Source organism: Mobula birostris, chromosome 18, assembly GCF_030028105.1.
Source record: "Mobula birostris isolate sMobBir1 chromosome 18, sMobBir1.hap1, whole genome shotgun sequence".
In the NCBI taxonomy this organism is placed as follows: domain Eukaryota; kingdom Metazoa; phylum Chordata; class Chondrichthyes; order Myliobatiformes; family Myliobatidae; genus Mobula; species Mobula birostris.
Genome location: NC_092387.1, coordinates 18,147,598 through 18,162,083, shown reverse-complemented (window position 1 = coordinate 18,162,083; position 14,486 = coordinate 18,147,598). Strand labels below are relative to the sequence as shown.

The 14,486-nt window shown below is 42.4% G+C and overlaps 1 protein-coding gene across 1 annotated transcript in view; it reads left to right on the top strand.

Annotated features, from left to right (window-relative positions):
- The window catches only part of LOC140211984 (sorting nexin-27-like), a 135,924-nt gene that overhangs the window by 69,566 nt on the left and 51,872 nt on the right, over positions 1-14,486 (top strand). The window contains exons 2-3 of the mRNA XM_072282294.1: positions 7,187-7,418; positions 8,655-8,847. Coding sequence (XP_072138395.1) covers positions 7,187-7,418; positions 8,655-8,847 — 425 coding nt within the window. The remainder of the gene's footprint in view (positions 1-7,186; positions 7,419-8,654; positions 8,848-14,486) is intronic.

Sequence of the window (14,486 nt, the reverse complement as noted above, 5' to 3'; positions counted from 1 at the left end):
AAGATAGTTTGAGCAAAGTTCCAGGTGACCACACCTTGTACACAATTGGGATGAATTGATAACATTCAAACAGCTGTACTTCACATCCATCATCAAATTATATTCCAGATAATTATTTTATTATCTTTTTGTAGTCAGACGCTGACCTGCTTTTGATTCATGAACTTTGAATTATGCTTTGTTTAATCCCTTGTAGTGGGGTCAGTTCCTCATGTGTAACCAGCTGTAGCCCATCAGCGTGTCATCTACCTCTGCCATTTGGTTATATTTTGGGTGATTTCTGTCTGTAGTCAGTTTTCCTGCTGTGGCTCCATATACATCAATAACCCTGAGAAACAAACCTCTATTGAGCTTCTTTCCCCAAATATTCTATTAACTACTCTATTGGGGAAATATGTTCCAAATTTCTGCTATATAATGTCAAGGTTTTCTGTTTCTTTTTTTTTTGTCTAGCGGTAATTGTAAAATTATTCTCCTTTTCCTTGATTTCCCCATCTCGGGAAAAGTTCCTCCTATCTGCGGAAATGCCTGAAAGGGCTCAAGCCTCAAAATATCAACCTGTACTCGAGAACACATGAATCTTGCTTAAAATTTCACCCAGTAAGCTCCATTTTCATTCTGTTGATTCTTTATCTTTCCTGCTCCAACACTAAATATATTTCTAATTTGGAGGACAGTCAGATGTCTTCCATTTCCTCTGACAATAAGCACCAGGAGCTAGGAGTATGCAAGAGTGAATCAAGTCCCTTTGGAACCCTAACTGTTCCTCTGTCTGTGTGGCTCTTCCTTCCCTGACCTCATTCATTCATTCCTTCCTACCTCTGGAAGAACATTGCCTGCCAAATGTGATCTTTTGCTGATCCCTAAATGTAGCTGTGCCAAGCTACGACTTCCCCTGCATTCTCCCATAAACTTAGCCTTATGATAAGCTTCTGGTTATCTGTTCTGCTCTCTCCTTGTGGCTCTGTGAAATGTTGTGTCATATCCCTATGGAATTTTTGTTACTTTAAAAATTCTGTATTTGGAGGAGTAGTTCTCCAAAATGCTCCTTAGGCCAAATTGTGGGAGTCCTTGTTCCCAGCTTTGCTGCTAGTAGAGATGGAACTGTGTGATAACACATGGAATAAGCAATCAAAGCAGATGTGTCTTTAACCATTCTGCAATATAAAATAGTTTACCTCAGCAACAGAAAATTGGCCCAGGTGCATTGCAGTTATTTGTCTTGATTAGTAACTTGAGGGACTGAGGTCCACATTCTTCTCAAGTGACTGGTGTGTTTCTTAAGCATCTGTTTTGATAGTTTGTAGGGTTGGAATACTGAAGTCATTTATTAAAAAAATACACTGCCAACAAATGGTTGTTGCGTGGGTAAGATCTCTTGTGGAATGGAGATTTTTGTTTTCTATGAAATCATGCAAATCTTGGCCAGAGATCCTTGGAGTGGAGATGCTTAGACTGTAATTTCTTAGAAGAGTTGCTGGGAAGTTCACATGCGCCCTTCTTGCTGTGAGTTTGTTCTGGTGTTGTACTGTCTCTCATTGTTCATCACCAAAGTATTAGGGGTTTAATTTAATTTGAATCGAATAGCCTAGAATGGGAATATTGTTTGACTCTCTACCCACCCTATCTGTAAAATAGATGTGAAGACAGCATACCATTTCTGAAATGGCACAAGTTTTCCACCTATGGACAACCTAAAATTGTGAAACTTGAGTGAACAATGAGTAGTCTTTTGTCATTAAATAGTTTGCATGCATGGTAGGTGTTGTTGATTGGAGGTGTGCTTCTTTTACTGGTTGTGTGTATTTGACCACCTCTACTTTGGGCATACAGTGGCATGCAGAAGTTCGGGCACCCTTGGTCAAAATTTCTGTTGCTGTGAATAGTTAAGTGAGTAGAAGATGAACTGATCTCCAAAAGTCATAAAGTTAAAGATGAAACATTCTTTTCAACATTTTAAGCAAGAATAGGGTATTATTTTTGTTTTGTACAATTTTAGAGTAGAAAAAAAGGGAAGGAGCACCATGCAAAAGTTTGGGCACCCCAAGAGATTTGAGCTCTCAGATAATTTTTACCAAGGTCTCAGACCTTAAATAGCTTGTTAGTGCTATGGGTTTTTCACAATCATCGTTAGGAAAGGCTAGGTGGTGCAAATTTCAAAGCTTTATAAATACCCTGACTCCTCAAACCTTGTCCCAACAATCAGCAGCCATGGGCTCCTCTAAGCAGCTGCCTAGCACTCTGAAAATTAAAATAATTGATACTCACAAAGCAGGAGAAGGCTATAAGAAGATAGCAAAGCATTTTCAGGTAGCCTTTTCTGTAATGTAATTAAGAAATGGCAGTTAACAGGAATGGTGGAGGTCAAGTTGAGGTCTGGAAGACCAAGAAAACTTTCCAAGAGAACTGCTTGTAGGATTGCTAGAAAGGCAAATCAAAACCCCTGTTTGACTGCAAAAAACCTGCAGGAAGATTTAGCAGACTCTGGAGTGGTGGTGCACTGTTCTATTGTGCAGTGACACCTGCATCAATATGACCTTCCTGGAACAGTCATCAGAAGAAAACCTTTCCTGCATCCTCACCACAAAATTCAGCATCAGAAGTTTGCAAAGGAACGTCTAAACAAGCCTGATGCATTTTGGTAATAAGTCCTGTGGACTGATGAAGTTAAAATTTCGGCCGCAACGCACAGAGGTATGCTTGGAGAAAAAAGGGTGCGGAATTTCATGAAAAGAAAACCTCTCCAGCCGTTAAGCACGAGGGTGGATCAATCCTGCTTTGGGCTTGTGTTGCAGCCAGTGGCACGGGGAACATTTCACTGGTAGAAGGAAGAATGAATTCAATTAAATACTAGCAAATTCTGGAAGCAAACATCACACCATCTGTTAAAAAAAAAAGCTGAAGATGAAAAGAGAATGGCTTCTACAACAGGATAATGATCCTAAACACACCTCAAAATCCACAATGGACTACCTCAAGAGGCGCAAGCTGAAGGTTTTGCCATGGCTCTCACAGTCCCCCGACCTAAACATCACCGAAAATCTGTGGATAGACCTCAAAAGAGCAGTGCATGTAAGACGGCTCCAGAATCTCACAGAACTAGAAGCCTTTTGCAAGGAAGAATAGGCAAAAATCCCCCAAACAAGAATTGAAAGACTCTTAGCTGGCTACAGAAAGCATTTACAAGCTGTGATACTTGCCAAAGGGGGTGTTACTAAGTACTGACCATGTAGGGGCCCAAACTTTAGCTTCGGGCCCTTTTCCTTTTTTGTTATTTTGAAACTGTAAAAGATGGAAATAAAAAAAAGTAATCTTGCTTAAAATATTAATGAAATGTGTCATCTTTAACTTTATGCTTTTTGGAAATCAGGTCATCTTTTACTCGCTTAGCTATTCACAGTAACAGAAATTTTGACCAGGGGTGCCCAAACTTTTGCATGCCACCTTATCACTTCAGTGACAAAAACGGAGATGTTTGTGTGTGGATTTCACTTAAGCTATTCTAAGAAAGTTAGACAAGAGGGCAAGAAAAGCATTGCATTGTGCAGTTCACCTTCATTTGCCGTATTGGTTAGCTACGACAACTGAAGTGACCTGGTTTCATGCTCTGACAGTATTGGTGAATGACAGCACTAGTGAAGAACTCAAAGATAAAATTAATGCGAATGAGGACAATGCCCGAATATAATCGAGGTCATAGTTTTTTTTCAAGGCTGTAATATAAACTATTGTAGATATGGTAACTATTGGAGTAATGATGGTAAATGGAGCACAAATTTTCTATATTTGCGCTTAAACTTGGAATGATTTTAAAGCACAGGGTTGTAACATCTAATTCTACTGAACATTTGAACACAAAGATTTATCAAAGCATTTATAAGGTATTCGTCATGAAGAGGAACTAATTTTAAACATAAAACTTCTATATTTAAAACCTGAGTTGAGCCTTTCCCATGTGAGCGACAAGTGAATCCTATAGAAGATAACCATGATCCTTCATTGATGTAGCCAATCGTTCTAAATCTTAGTGTATAGATATTTTTAAATGAGTATATTTATGTATTCATAAACTCTCAATTCTGTTTTTAATGCTCTGGGTTGTATATTGACGCAGAAAAGGGTGACTTAGGATAAAACACCTCATTGAAAAGTGAGTCACAAACAAGAGATAAGTCTGCAGATGCTGGAAGTCCAAGCAACACACACAAAATGCTGGAGAAGCTCAGCAGGCCAGGCAACATCTATGGGAAAAAAAAGTACAGTCGACATTTTGGGCCAAAACCCTTTGGCAGGACAGGAGAAAAAACGCTGAGGAGCAGGTTTGAAAGGTGGGAGGGAGAGGAGAGAGAAATGCCAGGTGATAGGTGAAATTTGGAGGGGGTGGGATGAAGCAAAGAGCTAGGAAGTTGATTGGTGAAAGAGACAGAAGGCCAAAGAAGAAAAGTGGAGGGGTGGGGGGCGGGGAGGAGAAGCACAGAGGGAGGCGATGGGTGGAGAAGGAGATAACATGAGAGAGGAGCAAGGGGACGCAAAATGATGAAGGTGGGGAGGCATTACTGAAAGCTTGAGAAATCAGTGTTCATGCCATCAGGTTGGAAGCTATCCAAACGGAATATAAGGTGTTGTTCCTTCAACCTAAATGTGGCCTTATCCCGACAGTGGAAGAGTCCATGGATGGACATACTGGAATGGGAAGTGGAATTAAAATGGGTGGCCACTGGGAGATCCCACTTGTTCTGGCGGATGGAGCATAGATGCTCGGTGAAGCTGTCTCCCGATATTCAGAGGCCAGACTGGGAGCACCAAACACGGTATACGATCCCAACAGACTCACAGGTGAAGTGTTGCCTCACCTGGAAGGACTGTTTGGGGCCCTGGATGGTAGTGAGGGAGGAGGTGTGGGGGGCAGGTGAAGCTCTTGTTCCGCTTGCAAGGTTAAGTGCCAGGAAGGAGATTGGGGGAGGGACGAATGAACAAGGGAGTTGCGTAGGGAGTGATCCCTACAGAAAGGGGGGGGGGGCAGAATGTGTTTGGTGATGGGATCCAGTTGGAGGTGGCAGAAGTTTCGGAGAATTATGTGCTGGACGTGGAGGCTGGTGGTGTGGTAGGTGAGGACAAGAAGAACCCTATCCGTGGCTGTGTGGCAGAAGGATGGGGTAAGAGCAGATGTGTGTGAAATGGAAGAGATGCGGTTGAGGGCAGCGTTGATGGTAGAGGAAGGGAAGTCCTTTTCTTTGAAAAAGGAGGACATCTCCTTCATTCTAGAATGAAAAGCCTCAGCCTAAGAGCAGATGCATCGGAGATGGAGGAATTGAGAGAAGGGGATGGCGTTTTTACAAATAGCAGGGTGGGACGAGGTATAGTCCAGGTAGTTGTGAGAGTCCATTGCTTTATAATGGACATCGGTGGATAAGTTGTCTCCGGACGTAGAGACCGTATGATGAAGAAAGGGAAAGGAAGTGTCGGAAATGGACCAGGTGAATTTGAGGGCCGGGTGGAGTTGGAGGCAAATTGGATGAAATCGACAAGTTCAGGACAGGTGTAGGAAGCAGCACCAATGCAATCGTGGATGTAGTGTAGGAAAAGTGGTCTCCAGTGTAGGCTTGCAACATAGACTGTCCACATAGCCAACAAACAGGCAAGCAAAGCTAGCAACGCACATCAAAGTTGCTGGTGAATGCAGCAGGCCAGGCAGCATCTCTAGGAAGAGGTACAGTCGATGTTTCGGGCCGAGACTGTTCGTCAGGACTAACTGAAGGAAGAGCTAGTAAGAGATTTGAAAGGGGGAGGGGGAGGGGGAGATCCAAAATGATAGGAGAAGACAGGAGGGGGAGGGATGGAGCCAAGAGCTGGACAGGTGATTGGCAAAAGGGATATGGGAAGATCATGGGACAGGAGGCCCAGGGAGAAGGAAAAGGGGGAGAGGGGAACCCCAGAGGATGGGCAAGGGGTATAGTCAGAGGGACAGAGGGAGAAAAAGGAGAGAGAGAGAGAAAGAATGTGTGTATATAAATAAATAACGGATGGGGTACGAGAGGGAGGTGGGGCATTAGCGGAAGTTAGAGAAGTCAATGTTCATGCCATCAGGTTGGAGGCTACCCAGATAGAATATAAGGTGTTGTTGTTCCTCCAACCTGAGTGTGGTTTCACCTTTAAAGTAGAGGAGGCCGTGGATAGACATATCAGAAGGGAATGGGATGTGGTATTAAAATGTGTGGCCACTGGGAGATCCTGCTTTCTCTGGCAGACAGAGCGTAGGTGTTCAGCAAAACGATCTCCCAGTCTGCGTCGGGTCTTGCCAATATATAGAAGGCCACATTGGGAGCACCAGACGCAGTATATCACCCCAGCCGACTCATAGGTGAAGTGTCGCCTCACCTGGAAGGACTGTCTGGGGCCCTGAATGGTGGTAAGGGAGGAAGTGTAAGGGCATGTGTAGCACTTGTTCCGCTTACAAGGATAAGTGCCAGGAGGAAGATCAGTGGGGAGGGATGGGGGGGATAAATGGACAAGGGAGTCGCGTAGAGAGCGATCCCTGCAGAAGGCCAGCGGGGGGGGGGGGGGAGGGAAAGATGTGCTTAGTGGTGGGATCCCATTGGAGGTGGTGGAAGTTATGGAGAATAATATGTTGGACCCAGAGGCTGGTGGGGTGGTAGGTGAGGACCAGGGGAACCTGCTTCCTAGTGGGGTGACGGGAGGATGGAGTGAGAGCAGATGTGCGTGAAATGGGGGAGATGCGTTTGAGAGCAGAGTTGATGGTGGAGGAAGGGAAGCCCCTTTCTTTAAAAAAGGACATCTCCCTCGTCGTGGAATGAAAAGCCTCATCCTGAGAGCGAAGACAGAGGAATTGCGAGAAGGGGATGGCGTTTTTGCAAGAGACAGGATGAGAAGGGGAATAGTCCAGATAGCTGTGAGAGTCAGTAGGCTTGTAGTAGACATCAGTAGATAAGCTACTGCGAAGCAAAGCTAGGACCTTTGCGAGTGCCCATAGCTATCCTTTTTGTTTGAAGGAGTGGGAGGACCCAAAGGATTGAAAAGTGAACTCTTGATACTGCATACTCATTCTGTATTCCATTGTCACACACACGATGACACTGAACAATAGATTTTGAACCCCTGATGCATAATCACTGAATGTTGCAGTTTTTTTTTCATTATTTAACTATTCTGTTCTTTGTATCTACAGAAATGGAGTTAATGTTGAGGGAGCAACACACAAGCAGGTTGTGGACCTGATTCGGGCAGGAGATCGGGAGCTGATCCTGACAGTGCTGTCAGTTCCACAGCAAGAAGCTGATCGCCTTGATCCTGGTGACGACTCCTCCGGGAGCATCTATTACGACTACAGTGAGAAGCGGGCAGTTCCAATCTCCATCCCCAGCTACAAACATGTTGAGCGGACTGGAGAGAAATTTGTGGTGAGTAGTTGTTTCTTCCAGCCCTGTTGCGAAGTCCAAGATTGCTTTCCCATGTTAAGGAGCCTGAGAGAGAAACAGGCTCTTCAAGCCACTGAGTCTGCACTACCACCCCTCCCCACACTGATGCATGAATTTTTCATTTATCCTTTTTATCCTGCTCACACTTTCATCAACTCCTTGCAAACCCTCTTCCTCCCTCAATGCAGGTTCTAACATTGACATACGCACAAGGGCCAATGTATGGTAGCTAATTAATTAACCTACCAATCTTCAGGTCTTTGGGATGTGAGAGAACCTGGAGGAAGCTTAATATTCACAGGGAGAATATGCAGGATCTGCACAACCAACAACTAAGTTCAGGATTGAACCAGTGTCTCTATTACTGAGGCATTTGTTCTACTAGCCATTGTGTTATCCAACACTATTCAACTCAGCTAAGAAGTTAGGTCCACGACCAGCTTGTGTAATTACAATCTATTTGGAGTTTTGTATAAATGATGTGTCATCAAATCCCCTGAAATAACAAAATTCCTTGTACAAATTTACTACTGTGGGGCATATGGAGAATGCTATCAAGGTTTAATTTCCTGCCTACCTCTAGTTATCATGAATGTTGCAAAGTCAGTCTACTAGGAAGGGACTGGAGCTCAGTATATGATTCCTGGTAAACCAGTCGAAAGGGAGAAACCTCCATTGACAGTAACTTTCGGGATGTTCTGACAGCAGTGAGTGTGGTGTGGTGAAAAGTCCATTTGTGTGTGGCAATCTCTCGTTTTCGGAAGAGATTCTCACAGTGAAAAAAATCATTTAACTCCAGAGGATTGCAGAGTGAGTTAAATTGGTAACTTTAAGATTAAAGAGAGAACTTGCACTTGCATTGTGGCTTTAGGGATCGTGACATTAAAAGTGCTCCACAAAACAATGAAATACTACTCAAATGTGAACACTTGGTGGGAAAAAAAGGCAGTCACTTCACATCAAGATCTCACAAAGAAGCCAGTCAGATTTTGTAATAATTCTCTAAGGGCCAGGACCCAAGCGAGAACCTTCAGTTCTTTGATTAATCTGGTAGGATTTTTCTGAGAAACATTGTGCATCCCCTAAAAGGTAGCAACATGTTTGAACGAGATTCTGAGGGCAGATTTTAACCCGTGACTTTTTTTCTCTATTAATTTATAGCTGATGATAAATCTGGGCTGTTAACAATCTTTGACCTGTTCTGCTACTTTTGTTTAGGTGTTCAACATTTACATGGCTGGGCGACAACTCTGCTCTCGGCGCTTCCGTGAGTTTACGATCCTTCACCAGAATTTGAAGCGGGAATTTTCAGACTTCCATTTCCCGAAGCTCCCAAGGAAATGGCCGTTTTCACTCTCGGAGCAGCAGCTGGATGCTAGGCGGCGAGGCCTGGAAGAGTACCTGGAGAAAGGTGAGCCTGAGAGTGGACATCATTTGCAGTTCCACCTGACATTTATATTATGCCTGCAACATAAAATATGATGATGCTTCAGAACTGAAGAAGAGTGCTTAGCAGTTGCTTTTAGGGGCAACATTAGTGTTCATTGTACATCAGCCATTGTTCATGTTTGAGTAGGATATGGTGCACCAATGGGGAATAGATGAAGAATGGATGATGTTTTGCATTGCAGAACGTGAGCAATGACTAAATGACACCATGCTTCCTGGTGTACAATGCATGTATGGAGAAAGTCATTCTAAAAATGCTAATTTTGCTTTTTACATAGTGCAGTGAGGCAAATGTTCAGTTCACTTCATTTGGTAATTTACATCTTGTCCTGATAAGTGCGTTGCTCATAAAGTGTCTCTCTGGCTTGATAACGTGGAAAGCTGATAACTTTAGTGATTTCATGCTAATGGTGAATATATCAGCTGCTGTTTGCTCTGGTCTGTCTTGTCTTTTCTCTGAACACTTTTATTTAATATTTAAATTCTGCACTAAAGCTGTGATTCTGATCAGTAGCAAGCACAAGCTATAGGCTTATTATCCGCAGATTTGCTACCCATATCCGCCTACGTAAGGTCAGCCCCCATGCCTCATCTTGAATTTTTCAAATATATCTACGTACATGTACAGATTGTGGAAACAGCCATTCCCTGTATAAGTACAGTGATCAGTTTCAAGACCACTTGTGTCAAGTGGCTCCCTGCTCTCCACTTTTGTTAATGGAGGTCTGTTTGCACAGCTGTACTTTGTGATTTCAGAATCCATCATTGCTTGTGAGTTCCAGTTGAAGCACCAATCATTCTACTCTAATGCGATATTTGAGTTTTTAAGAAACTTTGTGTTAGTGAAAGTTGTTTTAAAGCAGCACAGGCTATACTTGCCTTCAAAGCTCAGATTTAGACAGGCTTTCCTGATCACAATTACATTATAACCAATTTGGCTTATGTAATTCTATAAACCATCAACAATATTATAAGCAAATGCATTATCCAGAAAAACATAGTAGAATTACCTGTAGTTAATTTCCTTCCAGGTATTTAAAAGTTTGTGTGTTTCTAATGCATTTTAATTTCTTCAAAACACATGGCATACTTCTTTTTATTTAAGGAATGTATTGGGTGCAAAGCAGAGAACCTTGATAATATTTGCAGTTTTTTTTCTATTTGCAGAAAGTCTGTGCTCCTAACTCTATGGATATTGAGATTTAATGTACAGAAAAGATCGGAAGAAGATAAGCTATTTTATGGAAATGATAAACCAGTAACTGCAGAACTTTGAGATTAACAGCAGTCATTGGGGCAAATTGGTACTAAGAGAAAATGAAGCAAAAAGGGAATAATTGCCCGAGGCAAAATCAGCAAGCATTTTTAGATAACAGATTATGCTGGGTGAATCTAGTTCTTTGAGAGTGTAATTGAGTTGTGAGATGAGAAGAATTCATTAATTTCTAAGTGCCTGAAGATTGCAAATGAAAATTACAGCATGGGAAGACATGGGGTTAGAAAGGAAGCTCTCAAAATAGACATTCAGTGGTCATTTTATTTGGTACACCTATATATTAATGCAAATATCTGATCAATCATGTGGCAGCAACTCAATGCATAAAAGCATGCAAACATGGTCAAGAGGTTTAGATGTTGTTCAGTTATCAGAATGGGAAGAAGAGTGATCTAAGTGACTTTGACTGTGGAGTGATTGTGGGTGCCAGACGGGGTGTTTGAGTGTCTCAGAAACTGGTGATCTGGGATTTTCACACACGAGTGTCTCGAGTTTATAGAGAACCGTGTGAAAAACCAAAAAAAAACACATCCAGTGAGCGGCAGTTCAGTGGACGAGCACACATTGTTAGTGAGAGAGGTCAGATGAGAAAGGCCAGACTGGTTCAAACTGACAGGAAGACGACAGGAACTCAAATAACCACACGTTACAACAGTGGTGTTCAGAAAAGCATCTATAAGTACATAACACATTGAACCTTGAAGTGGATAGACTACAACAGCAGAAGACCACACTGGATTCCATCCTGTACCTAATGAAGTGGCCACTGAGTTCAGGGTATAACCTCCTGGTTGATACAAAGGTTGAAATCTTGACCTGCATGGTGAAAGAGTTACTGGGATATCAGAGAGATTTGTTCCAAGGCTAGAAAACAATTTAATGAATCAGAGCTGGGTGATAGTTGCTTAAGGGAGCCACCAAAAAAGGTGTGGATTATTCAACATAACCAGTCTAGTTACTGGGAGCATTGTGCCAAAAGGTGTAGGAGGAGGAACTGTGAACAGGGAAATTACCAGTAATGATGCAAATGAATGGGAAACTTTTACCAAAAGCAGATCTTCGGTTTCAATGGATCCATATCAGAACATAAGAAAATAGGAAAAAGTGGAGGCCATTCAACTCTTCCTGCCCTACCTATCCTTCAATATGATGATGGCTGATCTGCACCAGGCCTCATCTCTTCTGTGCTAGTTCCCCATTGCACTCAGTTCTCCTATCTTTCAAAAATATATCAACTTTCTCTTTAAATATCCCCAATTGTTAGCCTCCATTTCTCTAGGATAGAGAATTCAAGTTTCCCTGCTTGAGAAAAAAAATTCCCACACACCTCAGTTTTAAATGTACTCTATACATACTGGTGTATGCAGTGGGATTGTAAAACTGAAAATGGGATTTTCAGATATATAGTTTAAGGGATAGAATACAGGTTTGAGGAAGCTCTAATATATTTCTAAGTTTTGGGTCTATTTTGTAGTTTAGGCCAAGTACAACAAGGAAGTGTTGTGAGTTGGTACAAATGAGGTCAAGCAATGATAAGTAAGACTAAAACAAAATATGCTGAAAAAGGTCAGACAATTCGAGAAATTTGGCAGCTCAAGAAAAATAAAACTGAGTGTTCCAATTTAATCTTTATTTGACAGGTATTGAGCAAATACAGAGGCAGGGAAACTGGGCAGGGCAAGAACAAAAGGAAGGTCTGTGATATAAGGTTTGTCCCTGGGTAATGGACTTGTTCCAATTTTACAGACATTCTTAAGTCAACTTTGTCCGTAAGTTGGAAAATGCACAAAAATCATTCAATGGTAACCTTACTTCCACTGTTGTGTAATAAATAATATCTAAAGTACTGATAAGAAGGAACATTACTAAAAGTGGGAAAAGAAACCAGTACTGTTGTTTGTTGAAATGAACATATGTACATTAGACCTTTGAATTTAATAATATGGGAGCTTATTCATATGTGCGGCTGTCTGTAAATTGGGTGTTTATAACTTGGGGATGGTCTGTAGATTATGTGACAGAAGATACAATAGTTCAAGGCAAAAAGGGACAAAATATAGATATAAGCTGGGTCTGGAGAACTCAAAGTGGAATAAAAATCACACTGTCATTTGGTGTCCAAAATGAATGAAGACAGCATTTAAGATCCACAATAGTTGAACTTAAGGGTCTGTAATGTCTGTAAACAAAAATCTAATTAAAAATGAGGTGCTGTTTATCAAACATAAGCTGTTCATCAGTAGAGCAGTGTAGGAGTTAGAGGTCATAGAATGTGTGCTAAATTAAAAATAATTGTAGATCTGAACCATGAAAAGGCAGTTGCAGATTAGAAACAATGGGTGTAAAATTGAGTTCAGTGAAATCAAGAAATTGGCTATGTTAAATATTAATGCATACTTCAGGCCAAGAATAAATGGATTTTGAAATTGGGTAACAAGGTGAATATACAGCTGAGGGAGGTGTAATGTTTGGGCAATCATGGAAGTAGTAGTATTTTGTGGATTAATAGGGGTTTTTGAGGTGTGTAGGTGACATGGGGTAAGAAGTTACTTTTAGCTCTGGTTAATGGATGGAGCTGTTCTTAACAAAATTGGAACATGTTGGAGATGTTGGGTATGTTGGTTGAGACAGTTCCTTGTGGACTTTACGCGCCAGTTTTTAAAAGTGAACAAGACTTGTCTGCATGGCAGGAGATTGCTTGGGTTATTAGTAGCTTAGCAAGGGCCAATAAAAAGAAGCAAGGTGTAAGTAGAATGGCCATTGTTGGAGTGGGCCAGGGTTAGAATGGGAGGCTTTGACTCTACAGGCTTCGACGAGAACAGGCAGAGGCTAAGGGTGCTGAGTCGATTGTAGAACTTAAGTTTAAGAAGTTAAAGCCAAAGGTGTAACAAATGGAGCAGGGTGGTAGTTCAGGCAGTGGAATGCTTCTCCTGTAAGATGTGCGATTGCGGGGTATCTTGATGGTCTCCCTAATGACTGCATCTGCAGGAAGTGCACCCAACCTCAGCTCCTGACTGACAAAGTCAAGAAACTGAAACTGGAACTGGGTGTACTCAGGACCATCTGGGAGGCTGAAAACCTTATAGATGGAGCTTTTACCAAGGTGGTCACACTCAGAGTGTGATGGTAGATGGGTGACCACCAGGAGAGGTAAGTAAAAGTGAGCAGTTACTGCAGGGTTTCCCTATGGCCATTCCCCTCAGCAACAAGTACCCCTTTGGGTATTTTTTTTTTTGGGGGGTGGAGAATGACCTATCAGGGCACAGCAGCTGCAGCCAAGCTAGTGGCACTGTGGCTGGAGCTGAGGCTCAGCAGGAAGGGGTAAAATCATGCAGAGCAATAGTGATAGGAGACTCAGTTATTCGGGGGGCAGACAGGAGATTATGTGGCCATGAATGAGATGCCAGGATGATGTGTTACCTCCCAGTTGCTAGGGTCCAGGATGTCTCAGAGAGGCTGCAGAATATTGTGAAGGAGGAGGGTGAGCAGCCAGAGGTCGTAGTGCTCATTGGCATCAATGACATAGGTAAATAGGGGGAAGAGGTCATATGCAATGAGTATAGGGAGTTAGGGAAGAGGCTGAAGAGCAGGACCTCCAAGGTAGTAATCTCCGGATTACTCCCAGTGCCACATGCTAGACAGGATGGTAATACAGATTAATGAGTGGCCAAGGAACTGATGCAGGAGGCAGGGTTTCAGGTTAGTGGATAATTGGAACCAAATGAGATTCAACTCTCCTGAGTAGCACTCATGGACTCCTGAGGGTGTCAGATTCCCTCCAGTTTAGGTGCAACCCGTCCCTCTTGTACAGGTCACCCCTGGCCCAGAAAAGGTTCCAGTTATGTAAAGCTTAGAAGCCAGGATCAAACAGAGCCCTTCAGGATTATAAAGAAGCCAAAAAAGAACTCAAGATGGGAATTAGGAAAGCCAGGAAAGGCCATTAAAAAGTCCTTGGCGAATAGAATTAAAGAGAATCCCAAGCATAACTAGTGAGAGGGTACAACCACTCAAAGGTAAAGAGGGGAACATTTGCTTGGATGCGGAGGATGTAGGTGAAGTCCGTCCTGAGTACTTTGCTTCAGTATTTACCAAAGAGAAGGACATGAAAAATAGGGAGATTATTGTTGAACATATTGATATACAAGGGCACTTTGAGGTAAAGGAGGAGGTAGTGTTTGGTCTCTTAAAGAGCATTAAGGTGATTAAGTCCCCAGGCTTGATGGGATGTACCCTAGGTTATTGAGATTGGCAAGAGAAGTGATTGCTGGGGCCTTGACCAATATCTTCGTGTCCTCTCTAGCCATAAGCGAGGTCTCGGGGGATTG